The sequence below is a fragment of the Berghia stephanieae genome, chromosome 1 (assembly GCF_034508935.2).
Source record: "Berghia stephanieae isolate SIO BIC M18660-M18661 chromosome 1, UCSD_Bste_1.3, whole genome shotgun sequence".
NCBI lineage: Eukaryota > Metazoa > Mollusca > Gastropoda > Nudibranchia > Aeolidiidae > Berghia > Berghia stephanieae.
The window spans coordinates 128,679,099-128,702,712 of NC_088360.1; the positions used below are offsets into that span (position 1 = coordinate 128,679,099).

Below are 23,614 nucleotides of genomic sequence, written 5' to 3' on the forward strand. Positions count from 1 at the left end.
GGTGGACACCATCTCAAATTCTCATCCAGACACAAGCAAAGGACCCCACTTTCAGACGAGAACTTGGTAAACATTAGGCACGACAAGAGACCCCCTTGTTTGAACTGACAGAAAGCATCCAAGATCAAAATGCTATTGTCAGTTTCATGCTATAGAAACCAAGTTTATCTCAGACTGTATGGACTCTGAAGGACTACCCCCCCCCCCCCCTCAAAGAACATCTGAGGGCAACTTGACCATTTGCCTCCGCCACTACAAGAAATGAGGAAAAGAAAAAAGTTAAAGATAATATAAGCAAGCGGTCCTCCCTGAGGGCATGGACAAAATAAAGAAAAATGCAGAGAGAGAAAGAGAGAGAAAAGCCAGCAAACTACTAGGCCATCCCACCACAATGAATATAAAAAAACAAACAAAAAACACAAAACGTTAAATAATATACATTATTTATTCCTTAGCAACAGCACTACTAGCTCTCTTGGTTGAGGACTTGGGTTTGACACCTTCCTGGAAACCACTCCTGTAAAGAAAAAAAAAAAAAAGTTAATCCAAACACACGGAACTGGGACTCAGACAGCAAGATCTTACCTAGCAACAGATGCCAACCCATAAAGCAAATAATACAAGATGGGGCTCTTGCCAAAACATACAAAACTCAAAAATCCAAATACACTCTAAAAATGTCAACTCAGTCAGATCTGAAAATCCTTCCAATGAAACCCAATAAAAAATTATTTAGACTCAGAATATCACATAACTAAGAAATAAAAACAAGAAGAAAAAAGGGCAGAATGCATTCCTCGTACATATTTTAAAAAGCTGAAATTCATAAATACCCCTTATTTCCCCTCATTCCTACAGGAACACCTACCTATTATCATTTACCTCCATATTTATACTCATATCCAGACCGACCCTGTACATAATTTATATAAAACAGCGTGTCCAGGGAAATCCAATCTTAAAATTTCCCACCAGTTATCTCACCAATTCTAGACATCCACCCACAGCGTTCTATACGCTTAAAAAAAGACAATCCTACTTAAAATAGGTTCTATCTCAACACAATCCATATTTTAAAGTAAGAGCAGAGGTGGAAATGACTGGTCACTAAAAGATGGAAATCACAAATCATGACCCATCCACGCGACTATAATCTATAAATTCACGAATTTCATAAAAATTTACAGAGATGCAACCCAAAATGTGTCTCGCAGCAATTTTTAGCAACATTCGGAGGAATTTCAAAAGTTTAAAAACTGACCGCGACATAAAAAATCGTATCCACTTAGACTTAGAGGACGGTAACGTGATTATACAATGTCAAAAGCCACCACACCACCCAACCCCATTTTCACTTTTTAAAAAATACTCTGATTTGTTCAGGGAAGTAAATGCAAACTTGAAAAAAATTCTGAAATTCTGTGAACTCACTTCAATAGTCTACATCGACTGTCTCAGTCGGTACCTACTTCGGAAAACTCCAGTGACACTCCAGGAATGAGGTGATAAATGGCCTTGTGATTATGACAAGATTTTTAGGACTTTTGAGTGACAACTCTCAGAATAAAATCCAGATCATTTTGTTTTTGGATGGATTTTAATGATTTATGTCTCCTTTTTGCCAGGAGGAAATACCATTATTTGGTGTTGTTCATGCTTAAATCAGTGCCCATTTAGTAAATCTTATCCTTATCTTTATGGATTAAACAGGGTTAAATTAGTTTGGGATAATGAAAAAAATCAGAATTTTGCAATTCTTAACTTATTTTCACTGCACATAATCCAACATCTAATTTTTTACTTTAAAATTAAATTCAGGTCAAAATATTCCCCCAATGACTAAATGAATCTGACAATAATAAAAACTCTTACTCAAATTTCAACAGCCATATTATTACTAAGGCCAATTTTGAAATTGGAAAGATGGTCACTTTCCGATATTTATCATATTCTCAGGTCCCTAACCCTTCTGCTAATAACAAAGGCAATTAGAGTACATTACAATTCCAATACTACATTATTAGGTTTAGAATCGTGTTTAAAAGCCTTTTACTTTATTGGTGTAGCTTTGTTTGTTTGTTTTTAAGGGTTTTACGGCGCTTGCAACACATTTAGGTTATATCAGCGCCAGTAAAAAGGAAGAAAATGGGATAGTAAAAAGTTCTAGAATTACAATTAAAGCACCCAAGAGAAAGTAAGACAAAGGGGAATGGGAACAAATAGGGATCAGATGTAGATTCCAAGAGCATACCACCAATGTACTTAATTTGAGATCACCTATGTCTCATCCGGACACAAGCACAAAATCCAACAAAGAGGAATAGACTCAAATGCTTACATTATACATTAAAAATAACCAATATAATAATATATAACAGAGAGATGATTTACAAGGAAAAAAATATCATCTCCCAAAACAATAACTATGCATTTGACTGTTTCCCTCTCAGCCAGGACTCCGACGAGGGCCCGGAAAAAAACAAGTAATCTCATTCCAAGACAAAGACAGAAAGCTTGTTGGATAAGATATAAGGGGATAGAAGACACAGTATGTACCTCCCTGCCCGCTATGGGAGGTCAGGATCCCCACCCAGTTGGTGTAGCTTTCAATGAGAACAAACAAATTTGATTTTTTCCCCCCCCCCACCACAGTCAAAAGTTCATCGTAGTCTCAGCCAGAAATGAGACCCCATAGACATTTCCCACAAAGACCAAGGCTAAGGGAAATGTATCTTCAGACTTATTATGACTGAAATGGATTGCACCACACAGTAATTACTTACAGAAACAGAAATAAATTCCAACTGAGCCTTAGGAAGAAACTGTAACAACAACTTCAGAGCTAAGTCATCAATACTCGATGTGCACCCACCATCTTCTACTTTCGATTCTGATCCCATGTTTTGCTTCCGGTAAACTAAAAATAACCCTCCTTGTTTACACAACAGACGTGAATCTAGTTCCGAATTAAAATTAGGAAAATTCGGAAAATTGAACGCTATCAATCCTTAGTACTTCCGAATTAAAATTCGGAAGCTGTCGTGGAAATAAGTTGAATGGTTAAATACACATATAATCATAACTGACACAACAGTAGTATTAATAAGTGTTTCAGTGCATTGGAAATGGATACACACTACAAATTCTCTATAAATGTACAGCAGTATCTCTTATCACAAGAGTTGTTGGTAGTGAGGTATTGAGAAATATTTAAATAGTTTGGGGAAGCTAGAAAATGTGTGAAAAATAGGAAATTCTAATAATTCTGAAAGATTTACATCCCTGTTTGTTGGTAGGTATGATGTGGTATGGTACTAGTGTAGTGGTAGTTGCAATGGTTGAAGTGGTGATTGTGATGGCGGTAGGGAGGATGAAGCGGCAGTGGTTGCAAAAGCGGTGGTGTTAGAGATAGGGATGTGGTGGTTGTAGTAGTGATGGCGTTGGTGGTAGATGTGATGGTAGTTGTAGTAGTGAAGTGGTGGTGTTAGGCAGGGCTGGCGAGCCGGAATCGGTTGTGATGAGGGTGGAGTCGGAGTCGATTTTAGAAGTCCCGACTCCGTACCACTTTCAGACATTGCATTTTTATATCATTCAATGTGTAATATTTTAGATACTAGATATAGATAGTATCCAGGCCGATAGAATTTGAAAAAAATTACATTGGTATTAGCTAAAGGTGAACTATGCTTCCAAAATCCCCTCTCCTACCCAACCTTCATATTATTTAATGTGTTTATTCGAAATGAGCTAATCAGTCTGTAGCCAAAAAATGATGAAGAGCTTGTACTTTTAATGATGCAATATCAAATATGAAGCGGCTTGTATTGTTATAATACATATACTGGGGAAAAGCTAAAAGTAGCTGCGAGTGTTGGTTGCATATTATTACCTATTAATACTATGCTTGAGGAGTCGGTTTCAAGGCTGGAGTCGGAGTCGGTTTAAAAATAACCGACTCCGTCAGCCCTGGTGTTAGGGATGGTGATGAGGTGGCTGCTATAGCAGTGGTGATGGTGGTGGTTGCAGCAGGGGTGATGATAATGTGGTGGTTGCAGTAGTGGCGTGGTGTTGGTGATTGGGATGATGATGTGGGAGTGGGTGTAGTAGTAGTGGTGATAAAGATGATGTGGTGGTGGTGGATATGATGAAGTGGTAGTGGTAATGATGGTATGGGATGTGGACGTAGTAGTCATGGTGTGGTTGCATTAGTGAGTGTTGTTGGTGATAGGGATGATGATGTGGGAGTTTGTGTTGGCAGCTGTAGTAGGAAAATAATAAAAACGAAAAACGTGCACAGCAGTTGTCCGTACATCTTTGCTATCGCAGTTTAAGCAAGAAATTCAAATTTTCCCCAATTTTAAAGGAAATTTCACCCTCAACATTATTTCCAACATTTCCAACTTCCCCGGACACCCTGTAAAAACTAACACCAAACCTGAATCATTGAAATAATCATTCATGAAAATCTCTATAGAGATCAAGGCATTAACTGGTCAACGGAGTAAATTAGACAAAGTCTCAGAAATTGAAAAATATCGAGAAAATTCATATCAATACATAAACAAATCATCAAAAGACCCCTACCATTGTCGTAGTATTGATATAAGAGTCAGTGAAAGTGGTTATGGCTGTAGCAGCAGATGTTTTGTTTGTCTTGTTTTTTAAAGTTTTACGACACATCCATTTCAGCAGCAGTATAAAGAAAGAAAATGGGATAGTACAGCATACTATCATTGTGCATAGTTTGAGATCACCAAAGATCCACCCAGCCACAAGAACAGGATGCCGTGACAGAGGGTGTAACAACTGGTGAAGCAATAGTGGTGGCAGTGGAGAGAGGAGCTGTAGATGTAACTAACGAAACTGATGCGACGCATGTACCAACCTGGCACATCAGTAAGTTTTGGAAGAAAGAGAGAGGACATGTTGCAACAAGGTAATGCAACAACAAAGATATTTTTTACATAATGACATCAAATGAAAAATTGTCTTCACGGACAGTAAAATTATCATTACAACCAAAATCAAGCCAGCAAGAATAGTCTTACAACGTAATAACTAGACCGTGGTTGAAAATTAACGGGGATCAATGTGCCCATAAGACAGACTGGTGAAGCCAATTTGCCTGAAAAAGAAACACCCCAAAGTGACCAAGAGACCCCAACCATAATACTTGTGTTGGTATAGGTTATAGTAGCGATGATGCTCTGGTAGTGGTGGTGATGATGGTAGTGGTTGTAGCAGTGGTGACAACTACGACTATTTTTTGGTTCAAAGTAAATGGGAAATACCCACCTTTGTAATATACAAGTTGAATACCACAAAACGGTATTAGTACACTTATTTCAAACCTAAAACGTTCTGACAGCTCCCCACTTAATTATATAAGCATAATTCAATGCAAAGCTTCAAAAATGGTGTGAAAGGTTTTTAGTGTAAACTAGGTTTTCATAACCAACTGAAAAGACAATTATAGTACAAAATGTGACGCACCAGCTGATGTGTCCAATGTAAACAGATCAAATTTATGACAGAAAATTAAAATAGTCCACACAGGCTTGGTGTACCAGTATTTCTAGTTAACGTTGCGGTTGTGGGACAATGATAAAGCTGGCAAAAGTCAAAATGCCGGCAGGCGACTCTTACAACAGCTAATTTCCGACATAAGCCGGTGACCTTTCACCCATGATCTTAACCACATTAAAAGTAAAGTAATTGATGCACTTACTTGAATCTCTTAAAAACTGTCCTCAAATGCCTGAGCCTGCCAGTGCCTGTGGTCCTCCTCCTGCGAGCCTTTTTAGACCAGTTGACTGAAAGAAAAGAAAAATGTTTTAGAAATATGAAAAGAAGTGTATGAAACAGAGCAGTGTCAGTGTGCATGCATATACAGTACAGGCCTGTAAATCGTTGGTGAAAAAATTGTCGGAACTCTTTGAACACGCGAAAATAGACACAACAGGACAAAAATATGGACACAACACAGATATGGCACGTCAATTGACTAGTCAAATCATGTCACTTTCCCCTATTTATTTACAACGAGGTCCTTATTTGGTACCCAAAAAAAATTTATTTGAGGGCCCAGGTCTGAGTTAGTAAAATAAAAGGAAAAGAACAATTCCTACCCTTTTGAATGATGTTTATCTTCGCTCCTGCTTGTGTTAAATGTCTACACTGATTCTTTCGTTTATTTGGATTAATTCTTATAGAAGAGGAGGAAGAAGAAGAAGAAGAAGAAGAAGAAGAAGAAGAAGAAGAAGAAGAAGAAGAAGAAGAAGAAGAAGAAGAAGAAGGAGGCGGTGTGTGAGGGCTTTCGAAGAAAAATAATTATTTCGCATTATTTAATTTTCCGTCTCACATCCTGACCGAACCAAAAAAATATAGAGACAGAAATAAGAACCGGAGATATGCATGTGTGTCGGTAGCAAAATTGAGAGAAACCTTCCGGTCCGGTTCAACACACTTCTGTGCGTGCGTTATTTACTGACTAGGTGTGTGTGTGAAGACGACTCGCACGAACTGTGATTGCACAGGCGCATTGTGGCAGGAGTTCGAATTTCCAGGGGAAGCAATTCAGACTCGGGTCCGAATTGCCACTTTGATTACGAGACATGAAGAAAACCAAATTATGAGTTCAGAATATGGATACTTGAAATTTTTACAATCTATAAAATTTGTCTCAAAATGCGTCAAAATTAGATTTACTCATGGGTCCATTTTTATTAATCAAGCTAACTGTCTCAAATTTGGTTATCCTGTACAAGTTTTAGCATAAATTACAATTAATTGAAGGAAAATGAAAATATTTATCAACTTTTGGAGTCGTCTGCCCTTGAATACGGCTCCCCGTGCTGTTCGGCAAAAAAAAATGAAGTCATGGAAAAAAATATTGAAATAATTCTTTTTCTTTTTGCCGAACACCACGGGGAGCCATATTCAAGGGCTGACGACTCCAAAAGTTGATAAATATAATCATATTCCTTCCAATAATTGTAATCCATGCTAAAAGTTGTACACGATTACCAAAATTGAGAGAATTAGCTTGATTAATAAAAAAAGTTATAGCCTCTCAAAAATGGACCCACGAGCAAACTTGATTTTGACGTTTTGAGACAAAATTTGAAAAAAAAAAAGAGTTAAATTCAGACACCTCCTTCCACTATGTGGCATGCCCAGTTTTGAGAGACTTGAATTAAATACGCTCACGAATGCACAAGAGCAGATAAAAGGCTGTAAAAGCCTACATAAACCTGGACTTATATCATATCATATCAAAAAATTATAAAAAATTCAAATATCCATATACTGAACTGAAAATTTGGTATTCGACATGTATCATAAGTATCTTCAATTGAGCCAAGTTTGAGGAAATTCAAAAGGGTGTGGTTCCCACCCTTGGTCCACTCGACATGGAATGGCCCTTTGAAAATTACATCAAAGTGCCTAGCTAGGCTACCCTTCTTGCTGGAAAAAAATGGGGTGAGAATAGCGAAAAGGTGCCACTACCTTTATTCTGACCCAGGATGAGAGGTCAAATGTTTTCCTACTCTCACCCTGGATGAGAATAGAGGCAGCCTTTTTAAAATCAAACAATACAATTTAACCCATTAAAGTTAAAGACGAGATTGAAGGTTACCGTGTACGTAGAGGCTAGGTGCCCGGTTAAAAACGAAAATAATGAGAATGAGACCAAAAATATCTGCGATATTACTCTTTATAACGAAGTTATGCTAGGTACTTTGACAACTCCAGTCCAGTGGCCGCTGAGAGGCTCACTGTAAGGTGAAACTCGTATTTTGGAACTTTATTTTTGGCCCTTTACTGTTTTGGTCACCATGGCGTTATTTGTGAACCTATGTGACTAATGTTAGTATTTTAAAGGACACAAAACAAGCTTTCTCACGGTATATTTTATTCTTAATTCCTGATTGTATTTCTCAGAAACTATTGAAATAAAAATTTATCAATTTTTGAATTATAAGAACTTTTTAAATTATGGATACATTTTAATTATACTTCATACATCGGTAGACAATTAATTGAAGAACATCTTTGCAAAATTTCATCAAAATTGATAAACTCGCTCATTATTTTATTTTTCCCGCCATCAACCCCACTTTCTGGACAAAAACCTCATATTTTCTTCCCATTTTCATTTATCCTTAAGTTTTTCCATACTTTTCATACATGAAAATGATTTATATGAAAATAAAGCTTATTTTCTGACCTTTAAAATGATGGTGTCGTCTTTACACACCTCCGTTGGAGGTGTCAAAAACGCACAGTTTTTATACACCTCCGTTGGAGGTGTACAAAACGCACTGTTTTTATGCACCTCAGTTGCCGGTGATGGTAAAGTTGTTGCTGCATACGACCATGAGGTTTAAATAGTTTTAGATTGTAGTTTAGCATGCTGCTTAGTGATTACCAATGTACAATGATAATAAATTAAAGAATAATAACAATAATTTAAAAAATCAAAAGTAAAAAACATGGCACACAAATACTGATCTCAAATAAATAAATAATTTTAGAAAATCGAAATCGAAGTTTTTTAAAAACATGTTAAAAAGTTTTTTGAAAAAAAAAGAAAACAAAAACAAAGTAAATCCAAAAAAAAAAAAGTCAACGGGAATCGAACCCAGTACTTTCAAGGTTGGAGTCTGACAGCTTGTCCACTGCGCCACCTGACTGTTCATCACATTTAATAAGGTCTTTCTAAAACATTATTTTACCTTCAATGCAACTTCTATTTTCTGGTTTTATATTTCGATTTTTTAAATTATTATTATTTTTATATAAATTTATTAACAAAAAACATCCTACAGATGTCACAATATAACTTTCACCATGTCCAAATGCAGAAACACAATATCGCTAATGAAATTGGGTGGAATGCGCATGCGTGACGGAGGTGTATAAAAACGATCCGTTAAGATACACCTTCAATGGAGGTGCATAAAAACTACGTAAAATGATACCTAACACTTGCCATTTATTTTTTAATTGAAACAAAATTACTGAAAACAATAAGTGGGCCATGTTGACTGCAAAACTCAAAATTTCCCGATAGCCGCGAGATGCTGGTTTTGAGGCAGCAGTGAGATCACAGATTCTCTCTGTAAAATTGACAAAAAATTTCAACAGAAAAATATAAATAACTCTGGAACCGTAAGTAGTAGAGAAACAAATAAGGTATCAAATTTTATGTCTTTTCAAGTCCCATCCCCCTGACTGGGTCAAATTAAGATATTTTGAGTTTGAAAATTTTATCAAAGTGCCTAGTTATGCATCTTTAATTGAACCCCACTAAAACCGCAAATTCTTATGGGTGAGTTGGGTCACAATTTGACTCCCACTGACTGCTGCTCACTAATAACTAACCTACTGCCATTTACGTGACACTCCGTTTTCAAAATTTTGGACATAATTAGAATCGTGTTGAAAAGCACTTTACAATATAGGCCCTAATGATATAGGTTTCATTGAGCTCAACCCAATTTGAATTTCTATAACATAAGTACCTAACTACTAAGAGTACACAATCAGTCAGTGTACAGACAAAACTGACACTAACACAACGACAACACTACTGACAATGACAAACATTACAATAGGTACTTTGGTAAACGTCCATTTGGCCCTCCAGCAGGGAGCCGATAAATGGCCTAGTGGCTGTGACCCGATTTTTTGGACTTTTGAGTGATGAGTCTCAGAAAAAGTTCCATAGATTTTTTGTTTATGGATGGATTTTAATGATTGATGTCTTATTTTCTTCAGGATAAATTACTCTATCGTTTGGTGTAGTTTATTTTAAAATCAATGACAATTTAGTATAACTTTTGATTATGGATAAAATAGGGTATAATTTAGCTTTGGATAATTTAAAGATTAGAACTTGGTAAAACAAAATTTCATGCTGGCACGTTTATTTAACTTCTTAACTTTTTTATAAAATTAAATTCAGGGCAAAGTTGTATACCGCATCCATGAAATTCGTTCCAGTAAAATCCTTACTCAAATCTTAGCGGCCATTTTAGACCAGTTTTGAAATCCAAATGGTGGTTACTACCGGAAATGCAACAATTTTCAGGTCACAAAGTCCGTCAGTAAATAACAAAGGCAAATAGAAGGGTACTACCGCAAACTCAGGGACCCGAGTCTCTCTTGCTTAGTTTACCCTAGATACGGTCTGCCGCCTGGAATGACACCGGATGTTGCTTATTGTTGTATGCCAGATTCTTATCGTTGTATGCCAGACTGGCATTTTCTTTTTTATGTGTTTTATTATTATGTGCGAATTTAATGTATAATGTTTTTATACGTTTTGAACCCGTTTTTGAACAAATAAACGTATATTTGAAAATGGGTAATAAAAACAGTAAAACATTTTTTGACGTGTTCAATCATTTGGATTTCACGTGGGGTTCTTTGCCGTTTTTTTTTGTCTGGTGTGTTTGTGTTTTTCACGCCGCGGCATTTCGATTCTCATCGTTGTATGCCAGATTGGCATTTTCTTTTTTCGTGACCAGCATTTTCTACAAAATTATGTGTTTTATTATTATTATGTATGTACATGAATATAATATGTATTATATGCGAATTTAATGTCTAATGTTTTTATACGTTTTTGAACCCGTTTTTGAACAAATAAACGTATATTTGAAAATGGGTAATAAAAACAGTAAAACATTTTTTGACGTGTTCAATCATTTGGATTTCACGTGGGGTTTTTTGCCGTTTTTTTTTTTGTCTGGTGTGTTTGTGTTTTTCGCGCCGCGGCATTTCGATTCTCGTAATGGCGTTACAATTATTATATGCTCATGCGAGGACAGAAGAAGACGCTAATCTCTTTCTCCAGACTAACGGGTTATTAACAAGAAATCCACCAAATTGTGCGACTTGCAACCGAGTCACCACTCTTATAAAGAAAAGTGCCACAAGTGACAACAGGTACTGGCGTTGCCCTACCCACAAGAGTGTCAAAGTTCCCTTAAGGAGAGGATCGTTCTTTGAACATCAGTGTCTTCCTCTGAGGAAAATTGTTGAGCTGCTCCTTTTGTGGGCTTTCAAGGAGCCGATTCTAAACAGTACAGGGCTCACTGGAGTGAGTGAAAATTCTGTTTTACAGTGGTATGGTTTTTTTCGAGACATTTGTTCGTGGTGGCTTTTGAACAACCCGTACCAAATAGGTGGTCCAGGCCTCACAGTCGAGATCGACGAAAGTCTAGTGGCCAAAAGAAAAAACAACGTGGGCCGAGTTGCTGAGCAACGGTGGGTGTTTGGTGGTGTGTGTAGGGAGACGGGACAGGGATTTTTAGTGGTCGTGGATAACGACAGATCAGCGGCTAGACTGTTGCCACTTATTCAGGAGCACATCGCCCTGGTTCCACTATACACAGTGACGGCTGGGCTGCATACAACGGGATAGCCAACCTCCATATCAACACCTGGTGGTGAACCACACAGCTAACTTTGTTGACCCCCAGACAGGCGCATGCACCAACACTATTGAGTGCTATTGGAAGAACTGCAAACGCAGGTTCAAATCTATGCTGGGTGTCCACAGTAGTCAACTGGAATCTCATTTGGATGAATTTATGTGGAGGGAGCTATACGGGAAGACTCACCAAGAAGCCCTTCGACATATTATTCTCCATCTTTCGCAGTGGTATCCAGTATAGGGTGAGTTATAAATACTGTTTACTACTAGTATATGAAAAAAAAAACCCAACAAAACAAAACAAAATCCAGTCCAGATCTAATTATCTACTATGAATCTAGAAATAGATATATTTAGATCTCGAAGCGATCTAAATTTTATATTTTAAAATATATTAGATCTAAAAAAAATTAATTAAAAAAATAAAAATTTTGGCCAAAAAATAATTTGGATCTAGATTTTATATTTTAAAAGATATTAGATCTAAAAAAAAATTAATTAAAAAAATAAAATTTTGGCCAAAAAATAATTTGGCCAGAAATTATTTGGGGGTCCCCGAGTTTGCGTAAAAAAATAAAAAAGATTTGGCCAGCAATTTTTTGGGTCCCCGAATTTGCGTAAAAATATAAAAAATTTGGCCAGAAATTATTGGGGAAATTTTTGGGTCCCCGAGTTTGCGGTAGTACAAATAGAAGACCATTTTTCAACCTTTAAACTAACATAACTTTTTTTCTGCTTATCTGATTTTCACAATTTTGGTATCATTAGAAACGTATTGAAAAGCACTTTAAAATGATATAGGTTTCATTGAGCTCAATCCAATTTGAATTTTTTACCAAAGTACCTAATTACAAAATTACACTTGACAACACTCGACTTACATTTTCTCAGTGCAGCTGATGGATAGCCACATCTTGCACATCTTTTCTTCTGGACATGGTAGGACCTGCGCCCACACCTTCTACAGAAGGTGTGAGACTTAATATGTCTCTTTCCAAAACTAGATGTACCTTTGGTCTAGGAAACAGAAAATCACAATGTAAATAAGGGAGTAAAAGATGTATGAATGTATGGGTTGAAATTGGCTAAATATAAACCATAATAATAGTAAATCATCGTCGTTACTAATAGCAATCATCAATTAAATAAATAATGTACTAGTATTCAAACAATAACTCCATATGATTCACTGAATAGTATGATGATACTGGATTTTAAGACAGAAATTTATAACCGAAAGTTGATGCTCACCATTTTGTTAGACCGGAAGTACAAAAAAAGGACGATCGACGATGTTAGCTAAGGAACATGAGAAAAAAACGGAAATTTAAAAGAGATAGCCTCCCCTTGAAAGGTGTTTTGGAGTTATTCCTCCTACCTTGTTTACAATGGCAACCAGGAAGTTGAAGACATCATACGTGGAGTATAACGCGTAGCTCAGTCAGACGTGGGTGTCTGTATTTAAAATGGAACTGATGCGCGATTTCACCATTTGGAATATTAAGATACAGAAAGACTCTAATGAATTTCTTGATTTGACCACACCAGTGAATAATGGCTACTGTTGCAATAACCCTTCAACCCGTGGCAATGGTGCAAAACTTATATCCCACTAACTCCTGTTCAAACGTCATTGCCTCAAACAAACAAACTCATTTCCAAGAGGAATCTGAAGAATTCTTGTATTTTATTCAAAATCTTCTCGTGAAATACAGAATGTATAACAAGTCAAAGGAGTCATCTGTTGTTTCTGGTGGATTACAGCAGTTCATCATAAGACGAAGTAAAAGAAAATTAGATCAAGGTGGAAGTACATTTTATAACATCTCAAATAGATTGAAAGCTTTGTATAAAAAGGATGAGGAAGTTACCTTCAATTATTCAGATGTAGCTGATTCCATTTGCATGATACAATACTTGCCGGTGAGTTATTTAGTTGGGTCATTTGAAGCTACGTGTTTATTTGATTTCAGTTGTTTCGTCTCTTCATAATAATTCTCTAGAACGCATTATATGGAAAAGTAGTTATCATGATATACATCCATTTATTTAATCCAATTCTATATTCTTACAAAGTTTATCATTTAAATATAAGAGTGTTGAGGTGGGCTGAGAAAATCAAGCGCCGAATATTACATTATCTAGTTACAGCTACAATTCAATAAATGATAATATAGAGCTACTTACAGATGCCCTCGCTCGTTTCAATGACTTGTTTTCACATACACACAATGTGTCTGAAGTACACAATTCAAATTACAATATTCATTTCTCAACTAAGGAGAGAGCTTAAACTCGAGTCTGCTGCTGTAAAATGTCTGTTCAATGGCTGATTTCTGAATTATTGGGACTTTATTAAATATTAGATTTGAAAATAATGACTTAGTTAATTTTAATGATAATAATAATGATAATAATAATAATAATAATAATAATAATAATAATAATAATAATAATAATAATAATAATATTAATAGTAATAATAATAGTTATATTAATAATAATAATAATAATAATGATAATAAATCATTTATATAGCGCCTACGCCCCGTGAAGACACAGCTCTAGGTGCACATACTTGTGGCTGGGTGTCTTAGCCAAACGGTTATTGTCTTGTCACAAAAGTCAATCAATTTAAAGCATGGTCAGTTGCCAGGTGGATAACAGTGGTTGTGGAACATTCTGGTGCTGATGTGTCCTTGGGTAAGGCACTTTACACACTTTACCCCATTTGAATCAGGTGCGAATGAGTACCCGGCTATTGGCAGTGACTGATGTTGTAGAGTGTTAGGACAAAAAAAGAAGCCTACCAGGTGACTGTTACTGTGTGAAATGGATATAAGGTTTCATATGGCTATTGGGGAGATAAATGATACATCGTACAGCGCATTGAACATCAAGGAAATCAGTGGAAATGCCCTTTATACATTTTCATCAATAAATATCTGTATGTATGATTGCGTTTTTTACTCTTTATACAGGTTGATTTAAAACTTCATATATTTTCCTTCCTTGATGCCAAATCATTATGCATGGCTTGTTGTGTAAATAAGGAGTGGAGTGAGCTAGCATGCGATGACCTTTTGTGGAAGTGCCGTTTGGAGAAAGACACTATTCATTGGAATCAAATATCATATTTATCAAATCCTCAAATGTATCTCGATGTAGACTCGGACTGGTCTAATAAGGAGATGTAAGAAAAGTTTTCATTTAATGCTCTCTGGAATATTGTAATGCATATTTATAACATCACTACCCTCATAAATAATTTTCTTTTTCTTTCTTTCTTTTTTTTTGGGGGGTGATATTTTTTTTTGTGCGGGGGTGGAGAAGGGGTATTGATTTTTTAAATGCAAGTGATTTTACATTTTTGAATTTATTCATCAATATCACGACTTATAAGATACGGTCCCTGCATTGTGTTTTCACCCCATTATGTGAACTTTTATTTTACACGGTGATTTTTATATTACTACCTAATAAGAAATTGAAATAGCTTTAAAAAACTAAAAACGTTAGAGACATTTTTTTTTTTTTTTGGGCATAGTATTAAGAAATTATTCAATTTTAATTGCACACAAACTTTGGTTACTGAATTATGGCATTTAAAGTAATACATGGCAAAACTGCAATACATGGTTGAGTTTGTGGCTACATGATTTCAAATTACCTACATAAGTAAGGAGTTTGTACAAATGAGAATATGGTAACAAAAAAAAACAACAAAAAAAACCCCACCAAACATGAAGACAATACGTTTGTGGTATAAGAACTTAGTAGTGAAAGGGAAGGGCCAGATGAACTAGTTGAATACAATCATAACTCTCCGAAAGTCAATGTTTGGGTCACTTTAATGTTTGAATGTGTGATTAGACCATTTTTTTCAACAAAAACACTGTAACTGCTGTATTATACTTAGAAATGCTTGAATCTTTTTGCATTGCCAATACAGTTGCTATTAACAAAGTCGTTTTCCAGCAAGATGGTGCACTGCCTCATTGGGGAGTGAATGTGAGAGCCTGTTCAGATAAAATCTTTCCTGGCAGATGGATTGGAAGGGGTGGGTCCATCAACTGACCACCTAGGTCACCTGATTTCACCCCTCTTGATTTCGTTTTCCGGGTTACGTTAAAAACAGTGTATGCCACCCGAATAAGAGATAGCAACTATCTCCAAATCAAGAGAAGGGAAGTGGCAAAAGTTACCCCTTAAATGTTACAAAACACTTGGAGAGAGTTGAGAAAGTGGTTAGATATGTTGAGAGATAATGGAGGATCCCATGTTGAGGTTTAGCTGTAAATGGCATGGCCCTGTTTTGTGTGTTAAATAAATTTTGTGTGAAACTAAATCAGACGCATTTTTATTTTTCTTCCAATTTTTCTGTGAAAAAATTGCTTAAGTCAAATTTCTCCCTCTTTACAAAAGTGGAACTGTACTGTAATGGCTTATAGCATCTTCCTGAAATTTTCACCCCAAAAAACTTACTTTCTAAAAAAAAAATATATGTTCTATCCTTTCTAGTTTTTAAGCCATTTCAATTCTTTATCATATAGTAAAAATAATAACACCCTGTAGTTTAGAATAAAATATTATTTCAATTAAGGAGTATTTACTTTAAGTTACGCGAAATGAATATCAAGTTGATAGAAGCTCTGGACTGGACTGTACAAAAATCGGATGAAAATGAATATGAAAGCTTAAAAAAAATAAGATAACATGGAACTTCTGTCTTTTTGGAGCTCATGACTCTATTGCATTCTCACATTTCAAAATACAATTTATAATGATTCCTGCACAATTCTCTTTCAGATACTTACAATGCTCACCAGATTTCAAGACGCTTGCACATCAATCAAATTCAGCTTTTCATCAAGTTTCCTCTATGTTAAAATCATTACTGCCAAAGAAAGTCCCTAAAGTGGCGATGTTTGGACCTGGATTAGAGCAAACTACAAGTGGATTAGTTAGGAATATGTTGTACATTGAAAATCCTGTGTTCACCCGCACTGCTATGTTTCCTGGACAAGCTGGTGGGTACTTGTTGATATGAGCATAAATTGAGAGAGAGAGAGAGAGAGAGAGAGAGAGAGAGAGAGAGAGAGAGAGAGAGAGAGAGAGAGAGAGAGAAAGAGGCAGATATATATATCTATATATATATATATATATATATATATATATATATATATATATATATATATATATATATATATATATATATAAAATAACACCACAAAAAACTTACTTTCTAAAAAAAAAAATTGTTCTATCATTTCTAGTTTTTAAGCCATTTCAATTCTTTATCATATACTAAAAATAATAACACCCTGTAGTTTAGAATAAAATGTTATTTCAATTAAGGAGTATTTACTTTAAGTTACTCGAAATGAATACCAAGCTGATATAAGCTCTGGATTGTAAAAAGTATCAGATGAAAATGAATATGAAAGCATATGGGGGTAGCGTGGCTCATTGGTACGGTCTTTGCTTTGTACCCAAAAGTTACTGACTTCGACTACCTGCTACGTTCCGTGGCCTTGAGCAAGTCACCTCGTCCTAGTTCATTTTGCGGGTACTTGTTGATATGAGCAGAAATTGTAATATCGCCTAACAGGCGGCATGTCCTGTCCGACATGTTAAATGTTGCTGTTGACCAGGGACCCCTTGTAAAGCGCATTGAGCACATTTAGTGGATATTGCGCTATATAAAAGCTCAATTTCTTTCTTTATGTATATATATATATATATATATAATATATATATATATATATATATATATATATATAATGTATATACAAAGAGAGAGAGAGAGGGAGAGAGAGAGACAAAGAGAAACCTAAAGAGGAGTTAAATGATAAATGATCTTATTTTGTTCATATTGTGCCTTGTCTATTTTCAGGTGTAGGAGGAGGCATTTCGTTGAAACTACAAAGTGGCCACAGTCTCCATTTGTCAGTGTTATACACATCGTCCAGGTCTGAGAGAGAAAACAGGGGAGCAGGTGACAGATTGCAAGGAAACAGGATGCTGCAGGTAGGAATAATGTGAGAATCTGACTTTCAAAACCTGCTACGTCACATCCAGATAGAAATTAAGTTAACATTTACAACTGATCGATTGGAACCCTAAGAATCACCAGAGAAAATTTGGAATTCCAAAACACTCAGGGTATTGTTCTATGAGGCAAACAAAACAAGAGATTCGTATATGCTTCAGACAGATCTGCAAATACATGGCACATGAAACTCCACTTGTTAAAATGCTTTGTGATGACAATAGCAAATAAGAAAACCGACATATCAATGTCCAAGACCATCATCTTGCAGGCCGATATTATATTCGTTAGACCCGTATTGGAAAATGCGAGTGCAGCTTGGGATCATCATTAGCATAAGGACATAAATATGATTGAGAAAGTGCAAAGAGATGCTGTATGATTTGTGACAGGCTACACATCAAAAGAATGGGGATGCATAACATCTGCCGTTCAAAGTCCCAAATGGAGGCACCTTGAGAAATGATGCAAAGTGGCCCGCTTTAAGACATTTCAGAAATCCATCAACGATCCATCAGCAGCCATTCAAATACAACACAAGCAGAAACACAGCATCAAAACACATGTAACGGTTTGCAAAATTCAGCACATATAAAATCTGTTTTTTTTTCCCTAGAATCATTTGCAAATGGATTGCATCACTACCAGAAATTACTGATACAGAACAGTCAGAAACATTTAATAGAGCACTGAAAACTATTCAGAAAAGTGAGTGGAGCAGGCACTTATGTTGGTAACAACAAGATATGAAGTGAATAGAAAAGTGCCAGAAGACAATAGAGAATAAAAAATTTTCGCGGCGGTGGTGGGGTTTGAACCTGCGACCTTATTGGTACGACAACTCCGCCTGGCAGGTGAGAGCGTGGCTCTACCGTGTGAGCTATCCACGAACACAAAAATATTCGTTTCAAACTCAAAGTCATTACTAGATCCCTCTCTCACCCACTTCTTGAGACCGCCGATTCGTTCGTACACCACCATCGCGAGCGATGGTGGTGTACGAACGAATCGGCGGTCTCAAGAAGTGGGTGAGAGAGGGATCTAGTAATGACTTTGAGTTTGAAACGAATATTTTTGTGTTCGTGGATAGCTCACACGGTAGAGCCACGCTCTCACCTGCCAGGCGGAGTTGTCGTACCAATAAGGTCGCAGGTTCAAACCCCACCACCGCCGCGAAAAAATTTTTTATTCTCTATTGTCTTCTGGCACTTTTCTATTCACTTCATATCTTACTGAAAACTATTCAAACATCCGACAGATATATTCAATGTTAGTTTGTTTCATAACGAATTTGTGAATTTTGCATTGCTAGATCTAAAGGATCTTTTGCTAATATATGACCTGAAGACTTTGAAGTATTTTCCTCTATAATGCACTAAATAAATGTCAAAAATTTAGTGTTCTTTGAATGATGAAAATACAAGGATACTTCTCAACGTTTCTATTTCTGAAATCTCTCCAGGCACAGGGAGCTCAGGGTAATGATGACGGTGAAGACAGAGAGTCACTATACAGCTTGAATCCTCAAGTTCGACAATTTTGTCAGACAGTCGATGCCTTCATTTATGTCATTGATGCTTCCCAGGACCATGACATTAGTAAGTGCTATAAATAGTTCGCCTCTTTTAAGTTCAACCAGACCTGCCAATTCTTTCAATTTTATCAGGAGATTCCTGGTCCAAGTCCCACTCTTGGCAGTGCACAGTTGAGTCATAATAAAGGTTCTTTATTCACTTTCTCTCACTGCACTCATGTTTAAAATTATATCTAGCTGGAAACAGCATTGTATCTATCAATAAAAGACAGTTCCTTACAGGCATCAAGTCTTGTCCTACATGTTAGGTGTTGCTATTGGCTAGGAACCCCTTGTAATCTTTTGAGTTTCATTTTTTTTCACTAGATTAATAATTGCAAGGTTGTTTATTTACTTCTTTATCTATTCATTTATTAATTTACGTAGGTATTTATTCATCTATTTATTTATTTATTTACTTTTTCATACAATGAACCATACCTGAATATATTTTTCAAAAACAATTTTTCAATCTAGCCTTTATGAGAAGAAAATGTGACTTTGATAGATGTTTCATAACTGTGATAGGTATTATTTTTGTTTATCTTCATATCATATTCTCTCTTACAAAAAACAAAACAGAACACAACTCAGGGCATGTAATTGGAACCGCAAATGTTAGTTAAATTATCAACCTGACCAAATTATATATATATAAACAGCTGTTTGATATAGATGAATAGAATAGATTCTCTTTATTCATCCCCAAGAAATTTGACATTAGGGTCGACTCCAAGGGAAGACTGGAATAACATATTCCTGGTCTCCTCCTTTGACACTTTCATTGGCCATTTCATTTTAAGGAGATATCTCAATGCTTTGTCCTTTTCTTTAAAAAAATAAATTATATTCTCTCACAGTTTCCATGTCCACGACGGAGCTCAATCTTGTTCTGAGAGAACGGATGTCATCGCCACATTTGCCAGTTTTGATATTATCATGTGTGAAAACTCCTGGTGATAAAAGAATCCCTGCATGTGAAATTGTTCAGTTACTTCAGTTGTCAGATATGCCTCAGCCTTGGCTGGTAAGATTTATGATAATAATAATAACAATAATAATTGTAATAATAATAATAATAATAATAATAATAATATTAATACAGTGCAACTCCTGGATAATGACATCACCTGAGACAGAAAAATTATGTCATTATCCAGGGGTGTCATTATTCCGAGGTTTTCAAGATAGCCGAAAAGGGGGTGTGGTGAGACCCATGAATACATAAAGTGCGATGCACTGACCAGTGCCTGAGAGATGACACATCTCAAAGACGTTAGAATGTGTATTTCTTATGTTTACAAAGGGTATACCAGTTATGCTTTCACTCTACAGTGTATATTGTCATTGTTTTGGTCGTAAATAGTGCTTGAACGCCATTTAACAAAACTAAAAATAGGGTTTAAAAAGCAAGTGCCAGTATGATAGTACTGCATAAGAACACAAATGTGCACACATCTAGTTTTGATTTTAATTAAAATCAAATCCATACTGGTGACTTTTGAATACCAAACTTTACAAGCATTTAAAAATTAGTAGACCTACATCTTGCGATATAAAAAACCCCCCAAAAAACAACAAATAAACACAAATAAAAAAATAAAACACAAAATAACACAATTAGGTATTAAGCACAATAATATCGAATTTCGACTGATGTTTAGAGAAACGACTGATTTGTCAAATGAAATTAATAAAGTGAAAAAAGCTGTTGTTTTCCCTACTATTCCAACAAATTATAAGACCGTAAATATCCATAATTGCCCCATTTGGACACAGTATTGCCTGATATCAGTTAATCTCCATTGACCTCAGACAAGTAGCTAACATGGAGGGTTAATGGGCCCTTGAGAGTTCTATCCACTGCTAAGCTGTGGTTCCATATTAAGAAGCGTTGATTCCACGCAGTGTAGTAAACATGTGTTCTGATTGGTCGGTAACAAAGCGATCTCATTGGGAGGGGAGGCGTTTTTTATTGGTTAATAAAGATGTCGCTAAACAGGGGTTTTACTCAAATGTATGTCGGTATTTTGAGGATTTTACTACAAATAACATATTGAAAAAAAAATTGGGACCAGAGGTCAATGTCAAAAAATTACTTAAAAGTGTTGTAAACCCTTGGGAACAAAACACACTACCTAAAACAATTTTGAACGTGGTAATTTATTTCTCTCTACTTTTTAAACACAATCTGATCGTTGTTCACCAATTTATTTTCTACAGGTCATTGACTGCGAGTCAGAATCCCTCCAAAGTGTGGACACAGGCATTCTATGGCTGGTGAACCAAGCACAGTATAAATAAATTTGACTTGGCTTAGGACGGTCATCCCACCAAATATAGTCATTTGGCTGTGTCATATGGGCAGCTCGGTATATCAAAAACAATTAAAATCAAATTCCCTACAGAGAGTTCAATGGTATAATAAGAGCTATTAAGTTGGAAGGGAGATCACTGTCGCTGGCTATTTTGGTCAGGCTTGTGAGTGATCTAGTAAATTTCTGGTATAGTGACTTGTGAAGAGCAAATACAACAGACATGGCTGAATTTGAGGTTTTGTTGAAACAAAAATAAGTGGTTTTGATTTTGATGTAGTTATCATGATCACTGATTTCAACTTCAAACAAGAGCTCTTGTTTTTACTAATCTGTCAGTCCATGCTATGGTAACCAGTTTTTAAATCTATAGTTGACTCAAAAAGCATCAGCCAGAGGCAGCAGTAATAGACCCCTCGTCACAGTTTTGGTCTCTATAATAATTTTAGAAGGGGATCATTAATTACAGTGGAGCTTTGGTTCCTCATCTCCCCATCTAGCTTTTTCAACTGGTTTAGTAGAATTTCATATTTCTTATTCTCATTTTGAACATTAGTGCATTTCCACTTAAAGTGTTTAAAGCACTTTACAAGGGGTCCTCGGCCAATGGCAACACTCAACATGTATGCCGGGACATGACGCCAATAACTGTAAGGCAACATTACTTTTTTACAATTTTATTTTGAGAATACCCATTTTACACCCAAGTATGATGAGTAAAGAGCCTTTTCCAAGGTCATAACTTTGCACCCTCAACTCAAAAGCAAGTGCCCTACCATTAGACTACAAAGCCACACATTTTCCCTTGTTTCTTTGGCTGTTCTATTGTGGGTTCCTTGGCAAAGTGTGGGAAGTGAGAAACATTCGAAACAAGGAGAGAGAGATTTTTGTTTGTTGCTTTAGGTCTCTTCCAACACAATTGAGGTTATATGAGAGACCGCTGAAACAAAAAAACAAGCAATCTAACAAAAATAGTACAAATGTCAATCAAAAGCATAGCCTAAAGATATCATAAGCTAAATTATAAATAACCAAGAACAAACAGGCAGAGGATTTACAGGAAAAAAAATATCCCCTGTCAAAAATACAATCACAAACCAAAGAAGCAGGATAGGCTAGTAAAGAGAAGAAACGACATCACTATCGGATCGTACACCCATGCGAACATCATAGGTATATGATTCAAGGGTGATGCTCCCATCCAACCACCCCTAAGGAGAGAGAGAGAGAGAGAGAGAGAGAGAGAGAGAGAGAGAGAGAGAGAGAGAGAGAGAGAGAGAGAGAGAGAGAGAGAGAGAGAGAGAGAGCTGCTATAGTATCCAATACGTTGTTGTTATAATTTATCACCATTCTACGGTTTTCAATGCAAATTTATATTTATAGTTTTCATATGACAGATGCTCATTTTTACACTCTTAAGTATGAGACTTCTTGACAAGTTAGGGTTATTTGATAAATAAGTGACCAATTGGCGATTTTCTGGCCAAAATTAAAAAAAAAAAGGGTTGAAATGTTGAATTGTGGATGGGGTTTGGGTTATTCCAACACTTACCACAAGACTTGTGTGATAAGACATGTATACATGAAACATTGTGAAGCGCAATGAGATAAGATTGGTAAATCCATGGAAATGCGATATATAAAAGTTCACATTTATCTTATTTATTTTGAGTGTATTGACACATATAGGGTACATAAGACATTGTGTGATTCTAGTGATGCTCTGTATTGAATGGTGTGTAACATAATTATTGTAAAAATGTTGCTACTGGAAGTTTGGAATTTGAAGAAACATATAGCAATCATGAAACAGAATAGAAGTTTCAATTTAATTACAAAGACAGATGGCGGAGACGTTTCACCTCAGTCAACAAAACACGATGAATGGCACACTAAAGATCATCTTTTTATCTCTCAGTCGTCTTTAGTGTCTCATTCATCTTATTTTGTTAACAAAAAGGAAACTCAAAAACATCCACATCATTTGTCTTTGTAAATTAAATTGAAGCTCCTGTTCCATTTTGTGATTGTTATTTAATGTATAATGATATTTATATTAAATTCAATCTCAGGTGACTTGTTTGATCTGTGTCTTTCATTTATATTTTTATTATGATTAAAATTGTATTTTCTTGAAATTCTCCTGTTGTTTTTATTGAATAATAATTACAATATAGTTCATTTCTAAAGCACCTATTACAAAGAAAAATCTAATAATTATAAATAGT

The 23,614-nt window shown here is 35.8% G+C and overlaps 2 protein-coding genes and 1 pseudogene across 5 annotated transcripts; 2 read left to right on the top strand and 1 right to left on the bottom strand.

Annotated features, from left to right (window-relative positions):
* Positions 1–426: 426 nt before the first annotated feature.
* Positions 427–12,938, bottom strand: LOC144962860 (large ribosomal subunit protein eL37-like). Its single transcript, XM_078896213.1, has 4 exons — positions 12,894–12,938; positions 12,328–12,463; positions 5,729–5,813; positions 427–517 (listed from the first exon to the last, which is right to left on the bottom strand). Exons 1-4 carry the CDS (start codon positions 12,936–12,938, stop codon positions 445–447), a joined length of 339 nt encoding a protein of 112 aa, XP_078752339.1. The 3' UTR covers positions 427–444.
* Positions 10,729–11,758, top strand: LOC144963126 (uncharacterized; annotated as a pseudogene).
* LOC144963125 (F-box only protein 4-like) lies at positions 12,806–23,524 on the top strand. 4 transcript variants are annotated; one of them, XM_078896792.1, is made up of 8 exons: positions 12,806–12,993; positions 13,162–13,369; positions 14,428–14,639; positions 16,256–16,476; positions 17,343–17,476; positions 18,961–19,096; positions 19,932–20,098; positions 21,295–22,690. In XM_078896792.1, exons 2-8 carry the CDS (start codon positions 13,163–13,165, stop codon positions 21,373–21,375), a joined length of 1,158 nt encoding a protein of 385 aa, XP_078752918.1. In that variant the 5' UTR covers positions 12,806–12,993; position 13,162; the 3' UTR covers positions 21,376–22,690. The 4 variants fall into 4 exon arrangements, with proteins under 4 accessions (XP_078752918.1, XP_078752915.1, XP_078752919.1 ...); XM_078896793.1 differs by having other exon boundaries at positions 12,863–12,893; XM_078896790.1 differs by having other exon boundaries at positions 12,867–12,993; positions 13,110–13,369.
* Positions 23,525–23,614: the final 90 nt, after the last annotated feature.